An 18,681-nucleotide genomic window follows, 5' to 3' on the forward strand; every position below is an offset into this window, starting at 1 on the left:
TAGAAATATTTGTAGTAAATTTAAAGATTTTTGGGGGATGTTTAGAATTTCAAAATGAATTGGGAACGGAAATTTCAATTTCGAGAAGTATAGAAAAAAATGTGAATAATCTCTGATTAAATTAATAAAATAAAATATAAGCTCACAGTCAAAAACAACATACTCAAAACACTTTTAATAACATCAAACAAAAACAATACATCAGAGGGCTTTAAAGCATGAAGGAACAAAGACATCTTCTAGTCGTTTCTGCCTCTGACCTGAACGTCTTACGACCTTTAACAAGCACTTTTCTTTTACCACAGGAGCTCCATCTGCTGGAGACGAATGGTACAACAGCTCAGCCTACACCTATTCCACAGTCAAAAAGCTGAGTCTGAAGCTGCAAGAAAACAGTAAAATTAAAACCTTTTTGGTTGAAATGTGACATTACAGTCGGAACATGCACAGACTGAGAACACAAAATATAGTTTGAAGGCTTCTGCAGAAATACTGGACCGCAAAAAAAGGGTACAACGTTGCACAAAAAAAGACAAAACATTGATTTTAGAAAAAAGGGGAAACTATAACATTTTTTCAAAGCAATTTACCTTTTTTTCCCCCATAAAAACATACAAAAGGTATTCATTATAATATAAAACTTTACAAGACAACGCAATATAATAGTATCCCATTGGTCACAGATTAGTTTGCGGAGCTGAAGACAGGAAAAAACAAATCTTGACAAAGAAACGTATGACCTTAAAAATGACATGAGATTCGTACACAAAAAAAGTAAAAAAAAACAAAAACATTATGTAACAATTTAACGGTTGACGCCGGAAATTAGATGCCTAAAAGTGCTAAAAGAAGAGACTTGGGAACCCGCTTTACCTCCTTTGAAAATACTAACAAATTGTGAAGTGGCAGGTAAAAAAAAATTAATACTTTCCCGAGGAAATCAGAGACCCTACTGGTCAGACTGGGTGGCTGTCGGCCACATCCATTCTCACATGATTTACAAACTGGGGACATCTGACTTAAAAAGGAAATGATTCATCTTATTATCAAAGAACAAAGTGATCGCTAACTGATGTAAAATTTGTAAAAACAATCTGAGGAGGAGCCATCCTAAAGGCAAAAAGAGATCAAAACTGTAGGTGCTTGAGGCAAGACAAGATTATAGTCTTTTGCAACTTTTGTCACATTGCAAGTTTCAATGTATTTTATTAGGAGTGTGTGACAGACCCATACAAAATGCAAATAAATTGTAACAGTGTGCCCTGGGTTTCTATTTAGACGTCTTTAATCTGATACTCCTAAATAAAATCCAGGTGTCCTCAGAAGTCACCGAAGTAATAAATAGCATCCAGATGTGTGTAATTTAATCTCAGTATAAATCCAGCTGTTCTGTGAAGGCCTCAGAGGTTTGTTAGAGAACATTAGTGAATAAACACAGCAGAGAGGTCAGGGAGAAAGCAGGGCTGGTTTATAAATCAGTAAAGGTTTAATCCACCGTCTGAAAATGGAAAGAGTATGACTGCAAATCTACCAAGTCAAGGGCATTAGCCTAAACTGACAGGCCTGTGTATATATCAGTGCCCAAGGGACCATGGTAACTTTGGAGGAGCTGCCGAGCCTCAGCTTAGGTGGGACAATCTAATAACAGTACTGATGGCAGTACCTTTGTACTGCACATATTGGTCCTTTTACAGCCTTCGTCGAGGGAAAGATATAAAAAGTCCCATTTAAAGTTTCCTACAAACCATGTGGGGGACTCACCAAACATGGAAGAAAGAGGTCCGGTCAGATGAGACCAGAATGTAACCTTTTAACTCACATCCTGAAGAATATGTGTTTCAGAAAACTAACACTGCACATCACCCTGAACACGCCTTTCCCCACCAGGAAACACTATGTTGGCAGCAATATGCTGTGCAGAAGTTGGATGGAGCTAAATGAAGGGCAATCATGGAAGAAAACCTGTATGAAGCTGCAAAATAATTTAATCTGAGCCAGGAGTTCAAATTCTAGCTACAAATCGGCCCTAAACAGAGCTACAATCCAGTGGTTCAGATCAAAGCATTTTCATGTGTTAGAATGGCCTAGTCAAAGTCTATATTTAAATCCAATTGAGAATCTGAGGCAAGACTTGAAAACTGATGTTCACAGATGTTCTCCATCCAATCTGAGTTTCAGCTGTTTTGCAGAGAAGAATGGGCAGCAATTTCAGTCTCTAGGAGCACAAAGTTGGCAGAGACGAACCCCAATGGACCTGCAGGAGTAATCGCACCAGAACGTGGTCCTACAAGGTATTGACTGAAAACAAATGAGCTGAAAACATTTCTGATTTTTATTAGGAAAAAATCTGGAAAAGCAGGTGTCTTTTTCCTTCCACTTCACAATTATGCCCTACTTTATGTTGTTGGGTTATATAACATCTCAATAAAACAGACTGAAGTTTGCAGCTGCAACATGAAAAATGTAAAAAAAGAAAAGGGATCATCCAAACAATACAGTATATTTTGCCTCTATATTGTGAAATAATAACTCTGCTGTGTGGTGGAGCTGGTGCGTTTTTGGATGCCAACTCTGGAGCTGTATCCGTTCGTGTGCCCTTCTTGGTTGATCTTCACAATACATCCCAAACTTTGACTTAAATCAGGAATGCGGTGAATGCATCATTTGCATCTACTGATGTGTTAAAAACAAATGGTGGCAAAAGCATTACTTGACCTGCTGTTACCTTGCCCGTGTTGTTTTCAATGTAGCTACAGTAGAAATAGAGACTTTTGAAATATCCAGACTGTAGGAGAGTCTATCAAATGTTAGATGAAGGCAGGTGACAAGGATGATCCTCATGCCTTTGGAGGAAGCTGAGGAGGAGAGCAGTGAGGGTGACGTCAGCAGACCACGGCAATCAGTGAGTCTCTGTTAGAACTTTAAGAGAAAGTCCTGCCACTTTGGCGGCGGACAGTGCCGTGGAGCAGTGCGTCTGCTTGCCGGACAGTTCCAGGTGCGTGCTTGGGATGTGTTTGTCTGGGGGCTGACGGAAGTCCGCCCGCTTGCCGGAGGACTGCTCTGACGGGAAGCGTGTGTGTGAGCGCGTGTGCGAGGACAAGGGGAGGCGCGTACATGGGGAGACCGGCGGCGGGGAGCAGCCTGAGGAGGGGCGCTGCTGCTGGTAGAGGCGGAGGCGCGAGGGAGTAGGGGAGGGTGGAGAGTCTATAGCACTTAGATCTGAAGAAGATGGGCTGGGGCAGCCTCCTCCTTGAAGGTAGCGAATGCACTTCTTTTTCCTCCTAGGAACAGTCAGAGAGAGTTATCTGTGAATAAAGTGTGGATGGGAGACGTCAGCAGGCTTCAGTGAAGGTGCGGCATTCACAATGAGGTCAATGAATATGGACACAAACAAGATGACATGACATCTATCTATCTATCTATCTATCTATCTATCTATCTATCTATCTATCTATCTATCTATCTATCTATCTATCTATCTATCTATCTATCTATCTATCTAGAAATATATCTATCTAGAAATCTATTATACGATGCCATCCCTACTATCTGTAACGACCAAAGTGCTATGATTCAAGAGATAAATATATTTTTACTTCAATTAGCCTTCAAACAAATTAAGTTGCAATTAAATACATACATAGTTCATAAAATATAGAATCAACTAAATGTACCAATAAAATAATTAATTTTGTTTTTAAACATATATAATTACTGCACTGTGCAGAGTCCTGTACAGTAGCTCATCATTCATTTATGTTGTCTGCCAGTTTTACCCTTCAAAGTCATTGGGTGGAACTAACACTGGTATAGTTATTACATATATTAGATTGAGTGAGTAATTATATATATATATATATTAAATATAAACAGGAACCGTGACATATTAAATAAAGGAAACTTAATCATTGCTTGTAACATAAAATTTTAGATGATTCCATATTTTATTATTTAATTCAATTTTACATTTCTGTATCTATTCTATTTATTTCCAGATTTATTAAAAAGTTTTACATGTACATTTTGGCAATGTTTCAAGCTTTATTAAAACATGTCCTAAAACAAATTATTTGTTAAATCTAATTTGGTCATAAACCAACACAAAGCATCAAGAGTATTAAGGACAAAACAACAAAGAAAATAACTTTCCTTTCACTTCACAGTTCGGTCTAACTTAATGTCCATCTACCACATAAAAAAATCAATGATATGCTAAGAATTAAGTTCAGAATGTTTAGGTGGTGACCTGTGAGCAGGGATTACTTAATTCAGTTTGAACCTGTGTGAACTGATCTTAGAACTGGTTCAAAGTTCTAACTTATTTTGGAAATGAAAGATACTGTCATCGTTTGTGACAATTCAACGAATCCCTAATTCTAAGCTTACTAAACGACATCAAACAGTTGCAGAAAGGTTGTTAGAACAAGGTAATATAATACAGACGAGTGTTTTCCTGCTCTCAGCTGAACACACGAACTGACAGAGAAGCAGCAGCGGCCTGCTGTGCTCTGTGAGGTGTTACACTTTAAAGCATGGCTGCGTACCACCGCGTGAGGCATCAAAGCAGTTAACAGGATCCCGTGATCATTACCAGAATATGATATGAGTCACCAGGTTTAACCGCAAGGAGATGCGCTGGGCCATATTTAGACAGACAGAGGGAGAGCAATGGAGGAACTCTGCAATAGAAAGTGATTCTAAATGTCAGAGTTCACCATCAAAAGCTGTTCGCCACCACATCGCAGGAATGGAGAAAGTTGAAAGCAGATGGGCATGAGAACACTGTCAAGATGCAACGCTGCAGGGAGAGAGTGTGTGTGTGTGTGAAGCTGTGGTGATAAGGATTTGCTCAAACCACATTCAGCCCCCTTTGTTCTCTCAAACCGAAACACACTTAGATTTCCATGACGTGATAGTGGGGAAGACGACGGGGCTGCTACAGTGCAGCGGTGGAGGAAGCTTTTCATGTCGGAACCACACAGATTCCTGACTCCGGCAGCCAAGCTGTGGACCACGGTGGTATACTGTAAGTCCTGCGGTGACTAAAACAGAGCAGAGCGAGGTGGTGACAGACCTCCTGCAGCTCCCGCATGTTGTGTTGTTACAGATACTTTTGCTTTACTCAGAAGGACAAAACAGAGAGAAGGTCGAGAGAATGACATGTAGGTGGGAGTTGTGGGAGAAGAGGAGGCGATACTTCAGGTGAGGTAAGAGGTTCTGCACTAAAATGTGCAGTTTAATACACAACCTAGTGATACAAATGTGACAACCTTTTTTTCAGGGTTTAGTTGCACCATGCATCAATCTTGGCACGTCTGCGCAGACTTCTGGAAAAGCCTCCATGCTTTTGCAGTTTATTCCACTCCTTTTACTAGCAGACATGATCACTAGCTGAACATGTGTGCAGCTTTCAGGCAGAGTGGTCCTTCTAAAACACACTAAGGTTTTGCAGGGTCTGCTTGTACACTTGTCCAGTGGTGGAACAAAAAGGCAATGGTAATGATTAAAACTACATCTATGTTTGTTGCTGTATTTATCCTAACACCAGGAGTATTTGTTTATGAAGTTTGTGTCCAATATTGTCGATTATGTTTATTCCAAACAGGTTTTCTTCCTCACTATTTTGAAAGCTAAATTCTCATGATTTCAGATCAAACTCAGTCTGATTGTGTTTGAATCAGCACGTTAGTGATAGACAGCATGCAGAGCGTAGGAAGGGAACAATCTCTCTAAGACAGAGCTGCTCATCAAGGCAGTTTAATGTAGTTTATTATAATACCAGCATGGAGAGTGCCTTGCAAAAGTATTCACACCCTTTGAACCTGTTAACGGCAACCACAAACTTCCCCTTTCCTGTCCCTGTTGAAGAGAAGTGTCCCCACAGCATGGTGCTGCCACCACTATGTTTCATCATGGGGAATGGTTTGTAGAGAATGTTAGTTTTCCACCCCTAAATACGAATGCATGACAAAGTTTTCGTATTTAATTTAAGGAAAACTTTTACTTTCCCTGTGATGGATGAACTAGCGACCTGTTCAGGGTGTACCCCGCCTCCCGCTCATAGACTGCTGGATATTGTCACTAGCTTCCCCGCAACCCAATACGGAAGTAGCGGTAGAAAATGACTGACTTTTTCTTGCCACTTCACAATTAAGTACCACTTTGTGGTGGTCTATCAATTAAAACCCCAATAAAACACATTAAAGGTTGTGGCTGTAATGTGACAAATGTGAAAAAGCTCAAGAGGCATGAATATTTTTACAAGCCACTGTAGAGGAAATTAGTAAATCTATAGGCCATGAAGTCACACTGTAACAGCTAATCAGAGTGAGATCATAACCACCTCCATGGCTGCTCTGTCTTCTCAAAGCTTCATCTGACTAAAGTGATGCACGGGTAAGCAGATGGTTAAATAGGGGAAGGATCTGGGAAGTTTTATGGGACAGCAGCATCCCGGTTGGATGGAAGTGGATGAATGTCGGGTACACACCTGCAGGGACCGCACCAGTCCGTTTGTTGGCTGAGGCCGAAGCGAGCCCGGCATTTCTTAGGGGAGCCCAGGTCTGAGCGCACAATGCACAGCATGCAAAAGAAAAAGAGAGGAGGGGAAAAGCCCAAAATATATATATAATAAACAGAGAGGAGCGAAGAAAGGGGGAAAAAAGTTAGAGGTTGACAGAAAAAAGGGGGGAGAGATAAATAAGAGTTTGTCATGGTAGGAAAAAAAGCACCTTGGAAAAAGCCAAAACTGTTAGTAGCACAATGCGACAAACGGCAAAGTAACCAACCGACACAGATGCAGCTCCGTTAATGTCACTCAGATAAGACGCTCTGAGAAAATACACAGAGAAAGGCGGCCCTGCTGTGGCGCTGTTAGTGCAAAATGCTAATATACAAAAAGCCCTTCATGTTCTGCACTGTGGGCTGACATTTTGCAGCTTCTTACCATATTCTCATTTAAAGTCTCTAGTAAGGAATGATGTCAATGTGCTGCACATTTATGTGGACAAAAAAGTGAAGAAAATCCAAAACAATAAAGACAAAGAATCTGACAGAAATAATTATCTTCGGTGTTCTGCAAACTGGGATCAAGACGTCTAATTCAGGTTACATGGAAAGCAGAGTGGGTGTGTAGTTTGACGTTAGAGACACATCCTGCCTCAAAGACAAAACAGCGAGGCAGCGCCTCAGAGCGCCAACGCATGTTTGAGTTTCGCTCCATCTTCTGACACACACACACACACACACACACACAGGAGTTGTGATACTGGTCATTTGTCAGCAGAATATATATATATGAAGATGTTTACCTGTGTTGGAGTCCTGCTGCTTCTCCCTTTTTCTCCTTTTCTTCTTGCCCTGTGGGAGAAACACACACAAAAATACCCCAGATATATCAAGTTAATTTTGTTAACTTCCAGTCGGACATCAGCATCAGATAAAACCTTATTAGTAAAAATAAACTACAGTTAAAATAAAACATCATGTGAACATATATTCGAATTACTCTGTGCATAACATGATAAAATATCTTACGGTTCATCTGAGAGAAGTTGCCGCCCACTGAAAGTCTTCAAATTTCACAAAGCAGGTGTCAAATGTTTGTGCCGCAACTAAAGTTTTGTTTCTACTGCTGTCATCTCAAAGATATTAACAAAAGTTATGTAGGTCATCAAAAGTGCTGCAAAGGTTTTGGTTTATGCAACCATATTTTGGAGATATTAAAGTATAAAGGTCATCCAAAGTTTGTCCTAATATAAAGTTAAACAAACCAACAAACAAACAGTTTTGCAGCAGAAACTTAGACCAGATGTTGCAAATGCGATAATGTGGCGAGGGGCAATTTCACTCAGGTACCTTACACAGATAAAAAAAAAAGAATAAACACAGAATATAAAATTAAAACAAGAATAAACTAAATCATGACTAAAACAACCAAAATCTCATTCAATTGTAGAGAGATTAAAAATATATACAATTAGATTTTTTTTGTGGGATTTCACGTGAAAGACCAACACAAAGCAGAAGGATAATGATGCTTTTCACAATTTATTACAAAGTACTAAAAGCTGAGCAATGCATTAGGGCTGACAGCTCTTTATAATATTGATACTGTGCACACTGATACTGTGATGTGGATAAAATAATATGACATATTATGCAGCCCTGGCGATGCATATTAGTATTCATCCAACCCTGATTTATCAGTTTATAGTCTTTGGGGTATATCCCTCCTCAGCTTTGCACATCTGGACACTGAAATCTTTCCCCTTCTTCTTTGCCTAATAACTCAAGTTTACTCAGATTGGATGGACAACAGTTTTTAGTACTAATTTTCTGCCACATGTAGAAGAAAAAGTTAAATGTTTGTCTAATCTGGCCTTCTTCAACATGTTTGCTGTGTCTCCCTCATCGACAGATGGATGATCTTTCTTAATAATGTTCCTTCTGAAGTTAGGAGTAAAAAAAATAAATACATGCTATGTTTTTCAAATGTTTATTTGTAAATAAAATGTAAAAAAACTGCACTTTCCCTCCTACTTCACATTTTGCGCCACTTTGTGTCGGTCTGTCACTTAAAGTCCAAATAAAAAACACCAAGTTTGTTTTCAAGAGCAAAACAAGAAAAAGTTTAAGGAGTATTAGTACTTTTGCAAGGCAGAGTATAAAAAAATGAAACTTTCTGAAGTATTGCTCCATTGTGAAATACAAATAAAAGACTCAAACGTACAAAGTTAAAAGCTACAACCAGATCAGTCTTTGCCTTGAAGAAGCAAATCTAAAGCAAGAAAGAGAAACTGCCTCAGTCACTATAACCTAGATCCAGTGTGTTAAAAAAGCAGAGTTCTTATAAAAATCTGTTTCAAAGCCATTTTAGATCACTCAGAAAGAAGATCTGGATATTTCTGTCCATGTCCCTCAGCTTAGCTGTCATGTATTAATAACTGTTGAGGTAAACATCTGAGCTTTTCACACAGATCTGCTAGTGATAAATCGAGGCCTCGTATTTGGGTGAGATGAAGGATGTGGGTAAAGGAATCTACCGCCTACGCTTCGATGTCTGCCCTCCACGCCTCGCTCTCAGCATTGTCTGTGTGGTTTACAACAATTCATCTTGCAAATGAAGCTCCTCTTGTCTGTGGGTGTGGGCGTGTGTGCATATGGAGGTTTTTAGCATGTTCTGTGACTTGCAGGAGAAAACCCTCTACACGTGTGGGGGTGAGATGTGGAGCTTCTCTTTCTGTTCTGCTCGCAGGTCCAGCAGCTGAAGGAGGTGTGATGAGAAGGGGTGGGGGTGGGGTTCTCCAAAATACATCAGATTTTACTTCAGTCCCAGACATCACATACTTGCTCTCAGGTCAAACAGAATGAAATCTGTTAATAATCCACCACATGTAGTTAACCATCAGCTCATAATGTTTGTTTGGGTGGGGGCTTTTCCCTTCAAAACCTGGTTGTTAAATGGCATCATCTACTGCTGCGACTGTGCAAAAGTCTTTGGTCAGCCCTCATGTCATTACATTTTCTTTCCAAGCAGACAGACTTCCTTGTAATCTTTTAAGGTGGTCTTTTCTTTGGGTTTCAGGTGCTTTTGGCTCATGCTCTGTCCATAACCCTTCATTATGCCTCTTATTTAAAGCATTTGTGGTTATTTTTTGGGAAACTGGGAATATACTTAATTATAATCAGTCCAGATTGAACACTAGGGGGCGCATAAAAAACAAAGGGGCTAATATTATACCTAAAGGGTTTCTTCAAAGCAATAGAAAACGTGTTGCAAAGCAGTGGGAAACCTCTATGCCATGAAAACAGATTCCTTAAATACTCCTTACTTAAAATAATTTCAACATCTTTCTACAGTTTAATCTGTACAAAGAAAGGAAATACAACACAGGTTGGCAGGAAGAAATTAGGATTTTAGCCCCAACAAGGTGATTCCTTAGTAGAAACTAGCTAAAAGCTCTGCATAGAGTAGAGCATCCACCAAAGAATGATACACGCCTTAGGTCCTGTTTCAGGTCTTTACTACATGACTTTCAGATACTGCTCATCTGCTGCAGAGAGGTTTGGAGGACCTACATGTATTTTATCCTCCACTTGTCCACTTCCTGATTATTAAAACATTTTTTTATCTGCATAATAAGCTGTAATGGTCAGGTACAGAGACACGTCAGAAAACGAGGGAAAAAGCTTTCAAGACTAAAAGAAATACATTAAAAAAGAATACATTAACAAATTGGAGAAAAGTCAGAATCTTTGGAAGGGAAGTAGCAGAACTGTGTCAAAATTAGTTATTTCTCAAACAAAACAAAACAGTAATACTTTGAAAAACATCATATACTAATAAAGTAATTATTAACCTGATAGCATGATGTCTTTCATGAAAAATGAAGCAATTCTAGTGTTTGAAATGAAACTCAAGAGGATAAATAAACTGATGCAGCGAGGCCAGCCATGCAGCCCTGCTCTCTGTTAGTTGAAAAAAGTGGGCTGATTTATACCTCTGTTTAATGGAGAGTTTTAGTAGTACAAAAATGAGGCAAGAGTTTGCAAAGAGCATCCATAGCTGACCAATCAATGGGCCTTTTGTGTGCCTGTCGTTGTTTGCATGCTGTTCGTGATGTTTCGAGCATGTGCATCAATAAAGATTTCTTTGGAAGGTGCATGCAAACTTTGCATAGAAATACCCACAACCCCTCCCCTCTCATGCAGCTTCTCAAGCACTCTTTTTTTTTTTTTTTTTATCCCACACCACAGAGGTATAAATCCACCATTAGACGAGTCCCTACCCAATCAGCTTTACTCTTTTCCCCTGCGACCCCGCTAAGGCCCGCCTCCTGCAAGAGTTCAACAGCAAACTGAGAAGTCAGAGGCACACAGCAGCCCAGATGTAGCACAACCCCTAAAACATTGAACTTTTAAAAAGAAAAACTGCATGCACCACAGAAGAGCGATACTTGAAATGTTACACTTTGGTTTTGCAGGCAAAGGCGTCGATACAATTCAGCGAATAAGATATTTCTTCAAATCAGATACTCAGAGCTATCGAGCTGATCTTGGTGTGCTTTCGCCTTCTTTTTGATTTTCAGAGAATCAAACAAGAGTGAAAGAAATCTCTGTTTATCAAATGATTTGTACTTCATCACTTAAACTTAAAACATGTAGACCATTGGGCCCTAAAATCTAATCGTTTTTACTTATTAAAGTGCAAAATTCAAAGAGCTCAAATTCTTTTTTGTGAAAACTTGTGAGGATTTATCAAATTATAATAAACCTGGAAAACAAAAGAAAAGAAATTGAAGACTCAACTTGGAGAACAAATATTTAGTTGTTTCTTGTTTTTAGTTTAGTTTGGAAAAAGAGTTCCTATAAAATTTTAGTTAAGGTAAAATTATACTTTTCCAGACTGAAATTTCTCTTTTGTTTTTTTCCAGTTTTTGTAAGATTCTGGATATCTGAGAACAAAAAATGTGCCGAAGAATTAACAATAGAGGATTTTCAACACTTCGTTTGACATCTAAACCAAACCTAGCTAAAAGGGCTGCAAGTTTAAGAAATAATTTTTTATAAGGGTCTAAAAAGAATGAACGGCGCTGCATTTATCTGCGGGTTCAGTCAGCTCAACTCAAAAAACAAAACAATCAATGAGCTAAACAAAAGAAATCAAGGTGTGATGAAGCAAACCACAGATAAAAGATATAATTTAAATGTAAACCAACGTAAAAATGGTTTGATTATTTAGAAAGATTTTGATTTTTACCTTTTTGATAGTAGAATAAAAAACAAGTTTGGAAACTTCTTGTTTTAACTATATTTAGCCAAATTGTGAAAAGGATCAAATCAAATCCCAAACTGTATGAGCCTTTTACCTGCCTAATATTTGTCACATTTATGGATCCAAGCTGTGTATAAATATTAAACAACCTTCCGTACAGTAAGTATAAGTACGATGCAACATCCATTAACAGCTAAGTTAGTGGGGTTATAATTCAACAACAGTGACAAACATATTTCAAACACTTTTTATAAACTAGTAATCGTTGGCGAACTTCTACAACATGAATAAAAATATCCCCGAAGATTTATGTCTTCAATTTTTATTTACTCCACTGCTGCTGTAACCATGGCAACCCAGTGACGTATTTTCTCTAAAGGTTGTTCCGACCGCAAACCCAGATACAAAATTCATTACTTTGGTTAACAGTTTTGCAACAGAAATGAGGAGCTTCAACACTTTCCTGTTTATGTTTTTTTTTTTTTTAAATCAGCTCCTTGTTTTGAATAGATTCATTTAGTGCCAGTGAACCAGAGTTGGGGGGCGATGAAGGTAAAAATAACAAGGTGTGCTTACGTAGTTGTCCCTAGCAGACCAGGTCGGGTAGAGCTGCATGTGGAGCTGTCTCTCTTTTCGGGCCAGCTCGTAGTACTTGGCCTGCTCCTCCCGGGTCAGAGCATGCCACTGGACACACATACACACACCAATGAAGATCCCAAACAAAATAAGGATTCATTCTATTAACACTTCAAGAAGAAACTTTTTTTGACTTTCAACATACTTGGCGCTTAAAATCTTAGAAAGAAAATAAGGAAAACACGTTTGCACTGGATGTTAGAACAATGCATTAATAGAAATAAAAAAAATGCATGCATGTTCATAAATAACACAATATACTTGTCCCCTAGCAGGTATAAACTTAGAAATTTCAAATTGTGAGAAGTCATGTTTGCAGTCATGTGTCGTTTGCAGTCTCACCCTTCGTCCCAGAATCTGGTTGATCGCGGCGCTCTCCTTTAACGTGCACTCAGCGATAACCTTCGCCCTCATTTCCTTCATGTACAGCATGAAGGCATTCAGGGGCTTCTTGATGACCGGTTTCTTGGGCTCTTTCTCCCGCTTGACCTCCACCTGCGGCTTCCTAAAGAAGCAAGAACATCCGCAAAAATATAAACTCACAAGAACCCTGGAAAACAACAATGAAAGCAAATATGTGACTAATGAAGGAAACATGCACTGAAGTAGGACCGACTTACATGTACATGCCTCTGTCGTACTGATCATGCTCCTGTTTGCCTGAAGGGGGAACTATGGCCGGGTGGGGGATCCCTGTAGGATGCACTCCCGATGGTCCAAGCATCAAAGAGTGAGGAAACCTGTCGGGGTTAAAACAGACGGGGGAGATGAGAAGAAACAGTGAAGTGACTCAAACAAGTGAGCTCAGAGAGATGCACAGACTGATGGGTGGAGACCACAGTAAGCGTCAAAGCAAGGGCACTTCTAGCTAAGCATTGAGCCTGAAAGCAGAGAAAGCATAATTTAATGTCCAATTAGGACTTTGAATCTTATAAAAAGACCAAATGTAAACCTGTTGTGGTTAAAAATTCAACTTTTATTAACTTCTTTGGTAAACAATATGCACTGAAACGTTATTTGAAATACAATTATATATTATTATATATTAGGACCATATAAAGTATTTTTAAAAATATATAAAAATATCATAGCATGTTAAGTCATGATATAACATAATATAATAAAAAAATATGTGAATGCTGATCTTCATGTATGCAGGTGTGGTTTCAACATTTGCCACCACTAGAGGGCGCCCACGTATTTTTTGTTCAAGAAAGCAGTTGAAAGATCAAGGAAGAACTTGTTCTTTACATTTTAGAGGGTGCACAAATAACCAAATTTATTTTTTCTTTAAAGTCTTGAGTAAAAGAGCAGCAGATGCTGTATGCCTTAAAATAGCACAGAGAAAGAACGGCACAACAACATCTAAACAGTGGTAAGCATCAAGAGCTGGCAGCTTGAGAAGCATGTTGGTCAATGAAATAATAAAAAACAACAATAAGCATGTTGTTGGTTTTATATGTTATGACGTTCAGTTCAGGTACTACTTGGAAACAGTAGAAAAAGGGAAATGCACATCTATTTTCCCTGTCTGAAAATGGGGATTATGATCATTAAGAACAAACAGCACAAACCAGTTTCTAATGTTGTATACAAGCTTTAAAATGACTTGTGTTTTGAGATCACTGGTGTGATAAAACCACACACGCCAGGTGTGATGCATCTCTAAAACAAACTTTATTAAACTTTGAGGCCTCATCTTTGTGGCTCCAGCTAAGACAGAGCATCCCCGTGTTGCAAGCAAGCCTTTATATACTGTGTGGCTATGCAGAGACCTCTGACAATGTTCATATTCAAATGAGTGAAACTCTAACCATAAGGCATGTTGAGCGTGTAGGCATAGCCTTCTGTTGCAGCGATTTTGAGGTTGGAGACGAGAAACAGACATGAATAAAAACACAGAGCTTAAAGCAGCAGAACGGCGGTTGTCATTATACTTTTCATGAAGTATGAGCAGTGATTAGCTTGGCTTGGCTCAGTTTGACTTGGCTTGCTTTGGCCAAATGCTGAGCTCGTCCTGTTTACAGCACACCAATTCAATAAAGGACTTTGGCAGAAGCTGTCCCAATGAAACTCTGATGGTTTGCCACAACAAATGGAAATGTCCTGCTCTGGCATTTTTCTGATGTGCTGTAAACAGGACCTTGCTGTTGCGTAGCACGACTTCTTTTCATTTTGGTTTTCATCCCAGGCTTGTTTTTCTGGCTCGGTCCAGCCGGCAGGATGCAGTACCTGGAGTAGGACGATGCGCTGGGGAGACTGGAGGAGTAGGGCTGCCTGAATCCACATGGGGACAGGGCAGGGTAGACCGGCTGGCTCTGCCTGCCGTGGCAAAACGGAGGGAGAGATGGAAGCAGGTGGTGGATTTTAGATTTACAGGTCAAAGTTTGTTGTTTTAAAAGTCTTTAAAGTCAGTTTAAACTGACTTTATTTGTTTACCCAAATTAAGCATTTGTAAAATTGTAATTAATTTCCAGTTTCCTTTTCCAGTGTCTTTGAATTTGCCTTTGTTACAAGGGAGAATATTTTGGCTGGATGTTTTTAATTCTGTTCTCATATAAAGTAATAAATCAGTTAAAATCTGTGTATACAAACATGATGCTGTGATGCACAATTATTCCTGTGAAAACCAGAGCCTGGATCTGTGCTGCTTACAACTGTGTGTCAGCACAGAGCTGATGTTGAAGAAGCCCCAACGTCAACACCTTGGGAGGTCGAGGGTTGGGGATGGGACGTGTGAGACAGTCTTTGATATGTAGAAAACTGCAATCTCCTGAGAGCCCTGCACCCCCCCCCCCCCCCCCCCCCCCCCTTCAGCTGACTCATCCCTAGCTTTATGCAGAGACAAACCCACACTTCAATCCACATCTATTATCTAAACCTCCTTTATGATCATCGCCATCATCGTGCTTCCACTGTTCATCTCCTCAGCTGAATCGCCTCTGGAGCACAGGTCAGGTGTTTGGTCACATAAAGGGCAATCAGGATTTTTAACTCTCGGTCGAAAGCTCAGAAAGGCAACATACTGTGTTTCAGCAACAGTCGGTGACTGATGGCTCACTCGCACAGAAAAAACCCCCCAGTGACGGTATGTGAAAGGCATGACTGAGCAGAGGTATGCTGGGAACTACAGCTTGCCTCGTTGTGCAGCTTTTTTACGTGAAGATGCAGCTTTGTCATGTGAAAACCTTCATAAAATGTTCTGTAAATGTTGATAGGCACTGATTTGTCAGCCTTGCAGGTTCTTGCCATTTAAATGCTGCTGGGTAACATTCACAAACTTCAATGTATTTTTCAGGATTTTCTTCGATAGACCCAAAAAAAAAAGTAGCTCAAAATTTGAAGTGGAAGGAAGACGGAAAAAAAAACCCTCCCCACAGCATGATTCTGCCACTACCATATTTTCTTGGGTGGAGATGGTGTTATTTTCAGGGCGATAGGCACTGTTTTGTTTTTTGGTTAATAAAAACCTTCATTTGGGTCTCACCTGACCAGAGAACTTCTTCCACGTGTTTGGTGTGGCTCCTATATGGCTTGTGGCGACCCGCAAACAGGAATTTTTATGCTTTTCGTTCAACAATGGCAGATTTCTGGAGGGGGAGACTAATAGGTATTCCTTCAACAGAGTTGCCCACCTAAGCTGTGGATCTCAGCAGCTCCTCCAAAGTCACCATGGGCCTCTACGCTGCCTTTGACATCCCTGATGTTTTTTTTACAGCAATTCTGCAGCCGGTTTATACACGAGAACCTGCAACCTCTGCAGTTTTTTTAAACTTCCTTTTAGTCATTTACCTTTCTCGCTTTGATTTCCAAGGATTTTAGTTCAAACCTAACTTTCAAAAAGATGTCAACTAGAGTTAGGTGCTATCTCACTTGTGTGCTCAAATATGAAGCTGAATCATGAAACAAAAAGTTAATATTTTGTCCTCAGGGTGTAGGATGAGCATAATGAATAAGCCAATAGACAAGAGGGGACACCAAGAGGTGTCTATGAGGGGACAGAAGTCCCAGGCTGAAAGCCAACACAGCAGAAAACATCACTTTGACATTTAAGCATTCCTCCTCCATGGTCTCCTCCTTCAACGAAGGACCTAAAACAAGCAGATAATCTGGAGTAAAGGAGATTATCTGCTAATAACACTTGTGAAAATCCACAATGAAGGGTTCTTTCTCTGAAAATGATAAAATGTTTGTAGATCACTGGCTTAAGAAATATTTGGGGACAAAAATTGTCCTACAGAGACACAATAAACACACATGTAATCACAAAAAAAGAAGCTTTCTTCTCAAATCTTCATGACATTTGACGTAAAACATAATCTATTCCTGAGAGGATTTTCCCCGACTCGGATTCTGGAGGTTGCTATAAACGGATTAATGTGGACCCATAACTCTGCGGCGGTCTGACATTATAGATTCCCAATCACACAGCATGACATTAAAATGAGAAAACGTGGAACAGACGTCTCTGTTTTGGACAGAAAAGAACAACAGACAGAAAAACAAAAACTATTTTGGTTTACAGTTTCCATGTTGTTGGAAATCCACTGCAGCTAGAAGAGGATGGAAAAGTAAAAAACACATATGAGGGTAAAAATCTCAACTGCTCCAAGCCTTGCTTACATGTTTGTCTAGTTCTGCTCCATTACAATATTTCCTTTGGGCACAATAACGTCTAATCTCATTTATGTTTTATTTTTGCAGGTTATTAAAATAAACTCTACTGATTTCATTTTACAAGCTCATTTTCATCAGAAGTAATTTCATCAGCACCAACAGGTTGCATGAGCGCCACGTTAAGCTGATTTTATTTACCGAATGAAAATGATATCCTATGGCTTCAAATAAACTGCAAACTATAAAATAAAGAAAAACAGCAGGAAGAAAACAAACAATTTAGATGGTTTCCTGATTAATTAATGGTCTAAATTACAGGTTTTAGGTCTTTGGCAGTATAATGTAGTTTTACAAAAAATATAATCTCATTTAGAGGAAAAATGAAACATTTGTGAAAATTATGGCTGGTTTAACTTGTGACTGGCAGGTTCTTTGTATCCATATACATGTTCTGGACACTTAAGTGTGTTTTTTGTTGGTACTATGCACACATCTAAAGGTGGGATATTATCAGGTGGCAGATAAATCGGTCAATAATTGCCTTTTAAAAAAAATATCGGCCATCGCCCACCCTGTAGTTTAAATATTGGTACTGGCAATATTAAAAACCTGTAACAGTCGATTTCTTTTTAAGCGCTGACGTCTTATCGGGATAAAGACAGGAACAGAAAAGAAAAAACTGATCAAGACCATTTTAAAAGATCATAAAGTTTGGTTTTCTTCAAGAGCAAAATTGTGGGATTGAATGTTTTTCAGGCTTCTTAACCTGTAATCATTCAGGCATAAAACAGATCCTCAACTTAAAGGGTAAACCCGTACTGTGTCTAATCAAAGAAAGAGACACTGCAGAAATAGACAAAACTTTTAAAATGATACTGGTTCTAGGGAAGAAAATATACATTTCAAATTCTTGATCTTGACCTAAAAACTAAATTCTTCATTGTTTCAGGGTTGATCATTTATATTTTCTAATCTATAAAATGGCACATTAAAAGGATGGAAAAGAGACACTTTTTCAGCTATTTCTTCAGTTAAGTGTCAGTTTGTTTGGGGTATAAAATACAAAAACACTGTTTTTCTAACTCATCTATGTGCAAAGATTTGCACTGGTTGTCTGTGTCGTTGGAGGGTTGATGACTGATTGTTGTCCAAATTAACTTTTATCAAAGTATTTCTGCTTTTTATCCATTTAACAAACAGGATTAACTGCAGAACTCAATTGCCTTGAATGTAAAAAAAAAAAAACATTCGTTTTATCTGATTGGCAGTTTAGTGGTTTATGTTAACAGAAACCTGAGAAAAACTGAAGAAATCTGCATATTTCAGCCAAAAAACCTGAAAAAGGCTTTTGGCATTATTCTTTAAACATGGAACAAGTTATTAAACAATGTGTGCAACTCACCAGCTCATAGAGGGAGTGATTTGGCCAACGCCACCTGGAGGAAGGGAGTAATACCCTGAGAGGTCCTGGGATTGGTGCCTGTGAATGCCTGCAGGAAATATAAAAACAAAAAATTACAGTGTCGTTTAGGTTGTTATAATACAGCGTAATGTCAGTAAATGATCTCTGTGTGTTTCTGTCTGTTCAGGTCAGAACTTGGCCTCGGGTCTGAGCTGCTATCAGCACCATTAACAGCCTGGGAACCTGCCAT

The 18,681-nt window shown here is 39.1% G+C and overlaps 1 protein-coding gene across 7 annotated transcripts in view; it reads right to left on the reverse strand.

The window, feature by feature from the left end:
- Positions 1–160: 160 nt before the first annotated feature.
- The window catches only part of tcf7 (transcription factor 7), an 87,804-nt gene continuing 69,283 nt past the window's right edge, over positions 161–18,681 (reverse strand). For 2 of the 7 annotated variants that reach the window (XM_047379165.1, XM_047379171.1), the window contains 8 exons: positions 18,432–18,519; positions 14,645–14,734; positions 13,033–13,152; positions 12,755–12,917; positions 12,353–12,460; positions 10,791–10,838; positions 7,311–7,359; positions 161–3,281 (listed from right to left, as the gene is read on the reverse strand). In XM_047379165.1, the coding sequence (XP_047235121.1) occupies positions 3,214–3,281; positions 7,311–7,359; positions 10,791–10,838; positions 12,353–12,460; positions 12,755–12,917; positions 13,033–13,152; positions 14,645–14,734; positions 18,432–18,519 (734 nt within the window). In that variant the 3' untranslated portion in view covers positions 161–3,213. Of the gene's footprint in view, positions 3,306–7,310; positions 7,360–10,790; positions 10,839–12,352; positions 12,461–12,754; positions 12,918–13,032; positions 13,153–14,644; positions 14,735–18,431; positions 18,520–18,681 lie in introns of all 7 variants that reach the window. The other 5 variants (XM_047379167.1, XM_047379166.1, XM_047379169.1 and 2 more) reach the window with 5 other exon arrangements.

This window comes from Girardinichthys multiradiatus, chromosome 11 (assembly GCF_021462225.1).
Source record: "Girardinichthys multiradiatus isolate DD_20200921_A chromosome 11, DD_fGirMul_XY1, whole genome shotgun sequence".
Classification (NCBI taxonomy): domain Eukaryota; kingdom Metazoa; phylum Chordata; class Actinopteri; order Cyprinodontiformes; family Goodeidae; genus Girardinichthys; species Girardinichthys multiradiatus.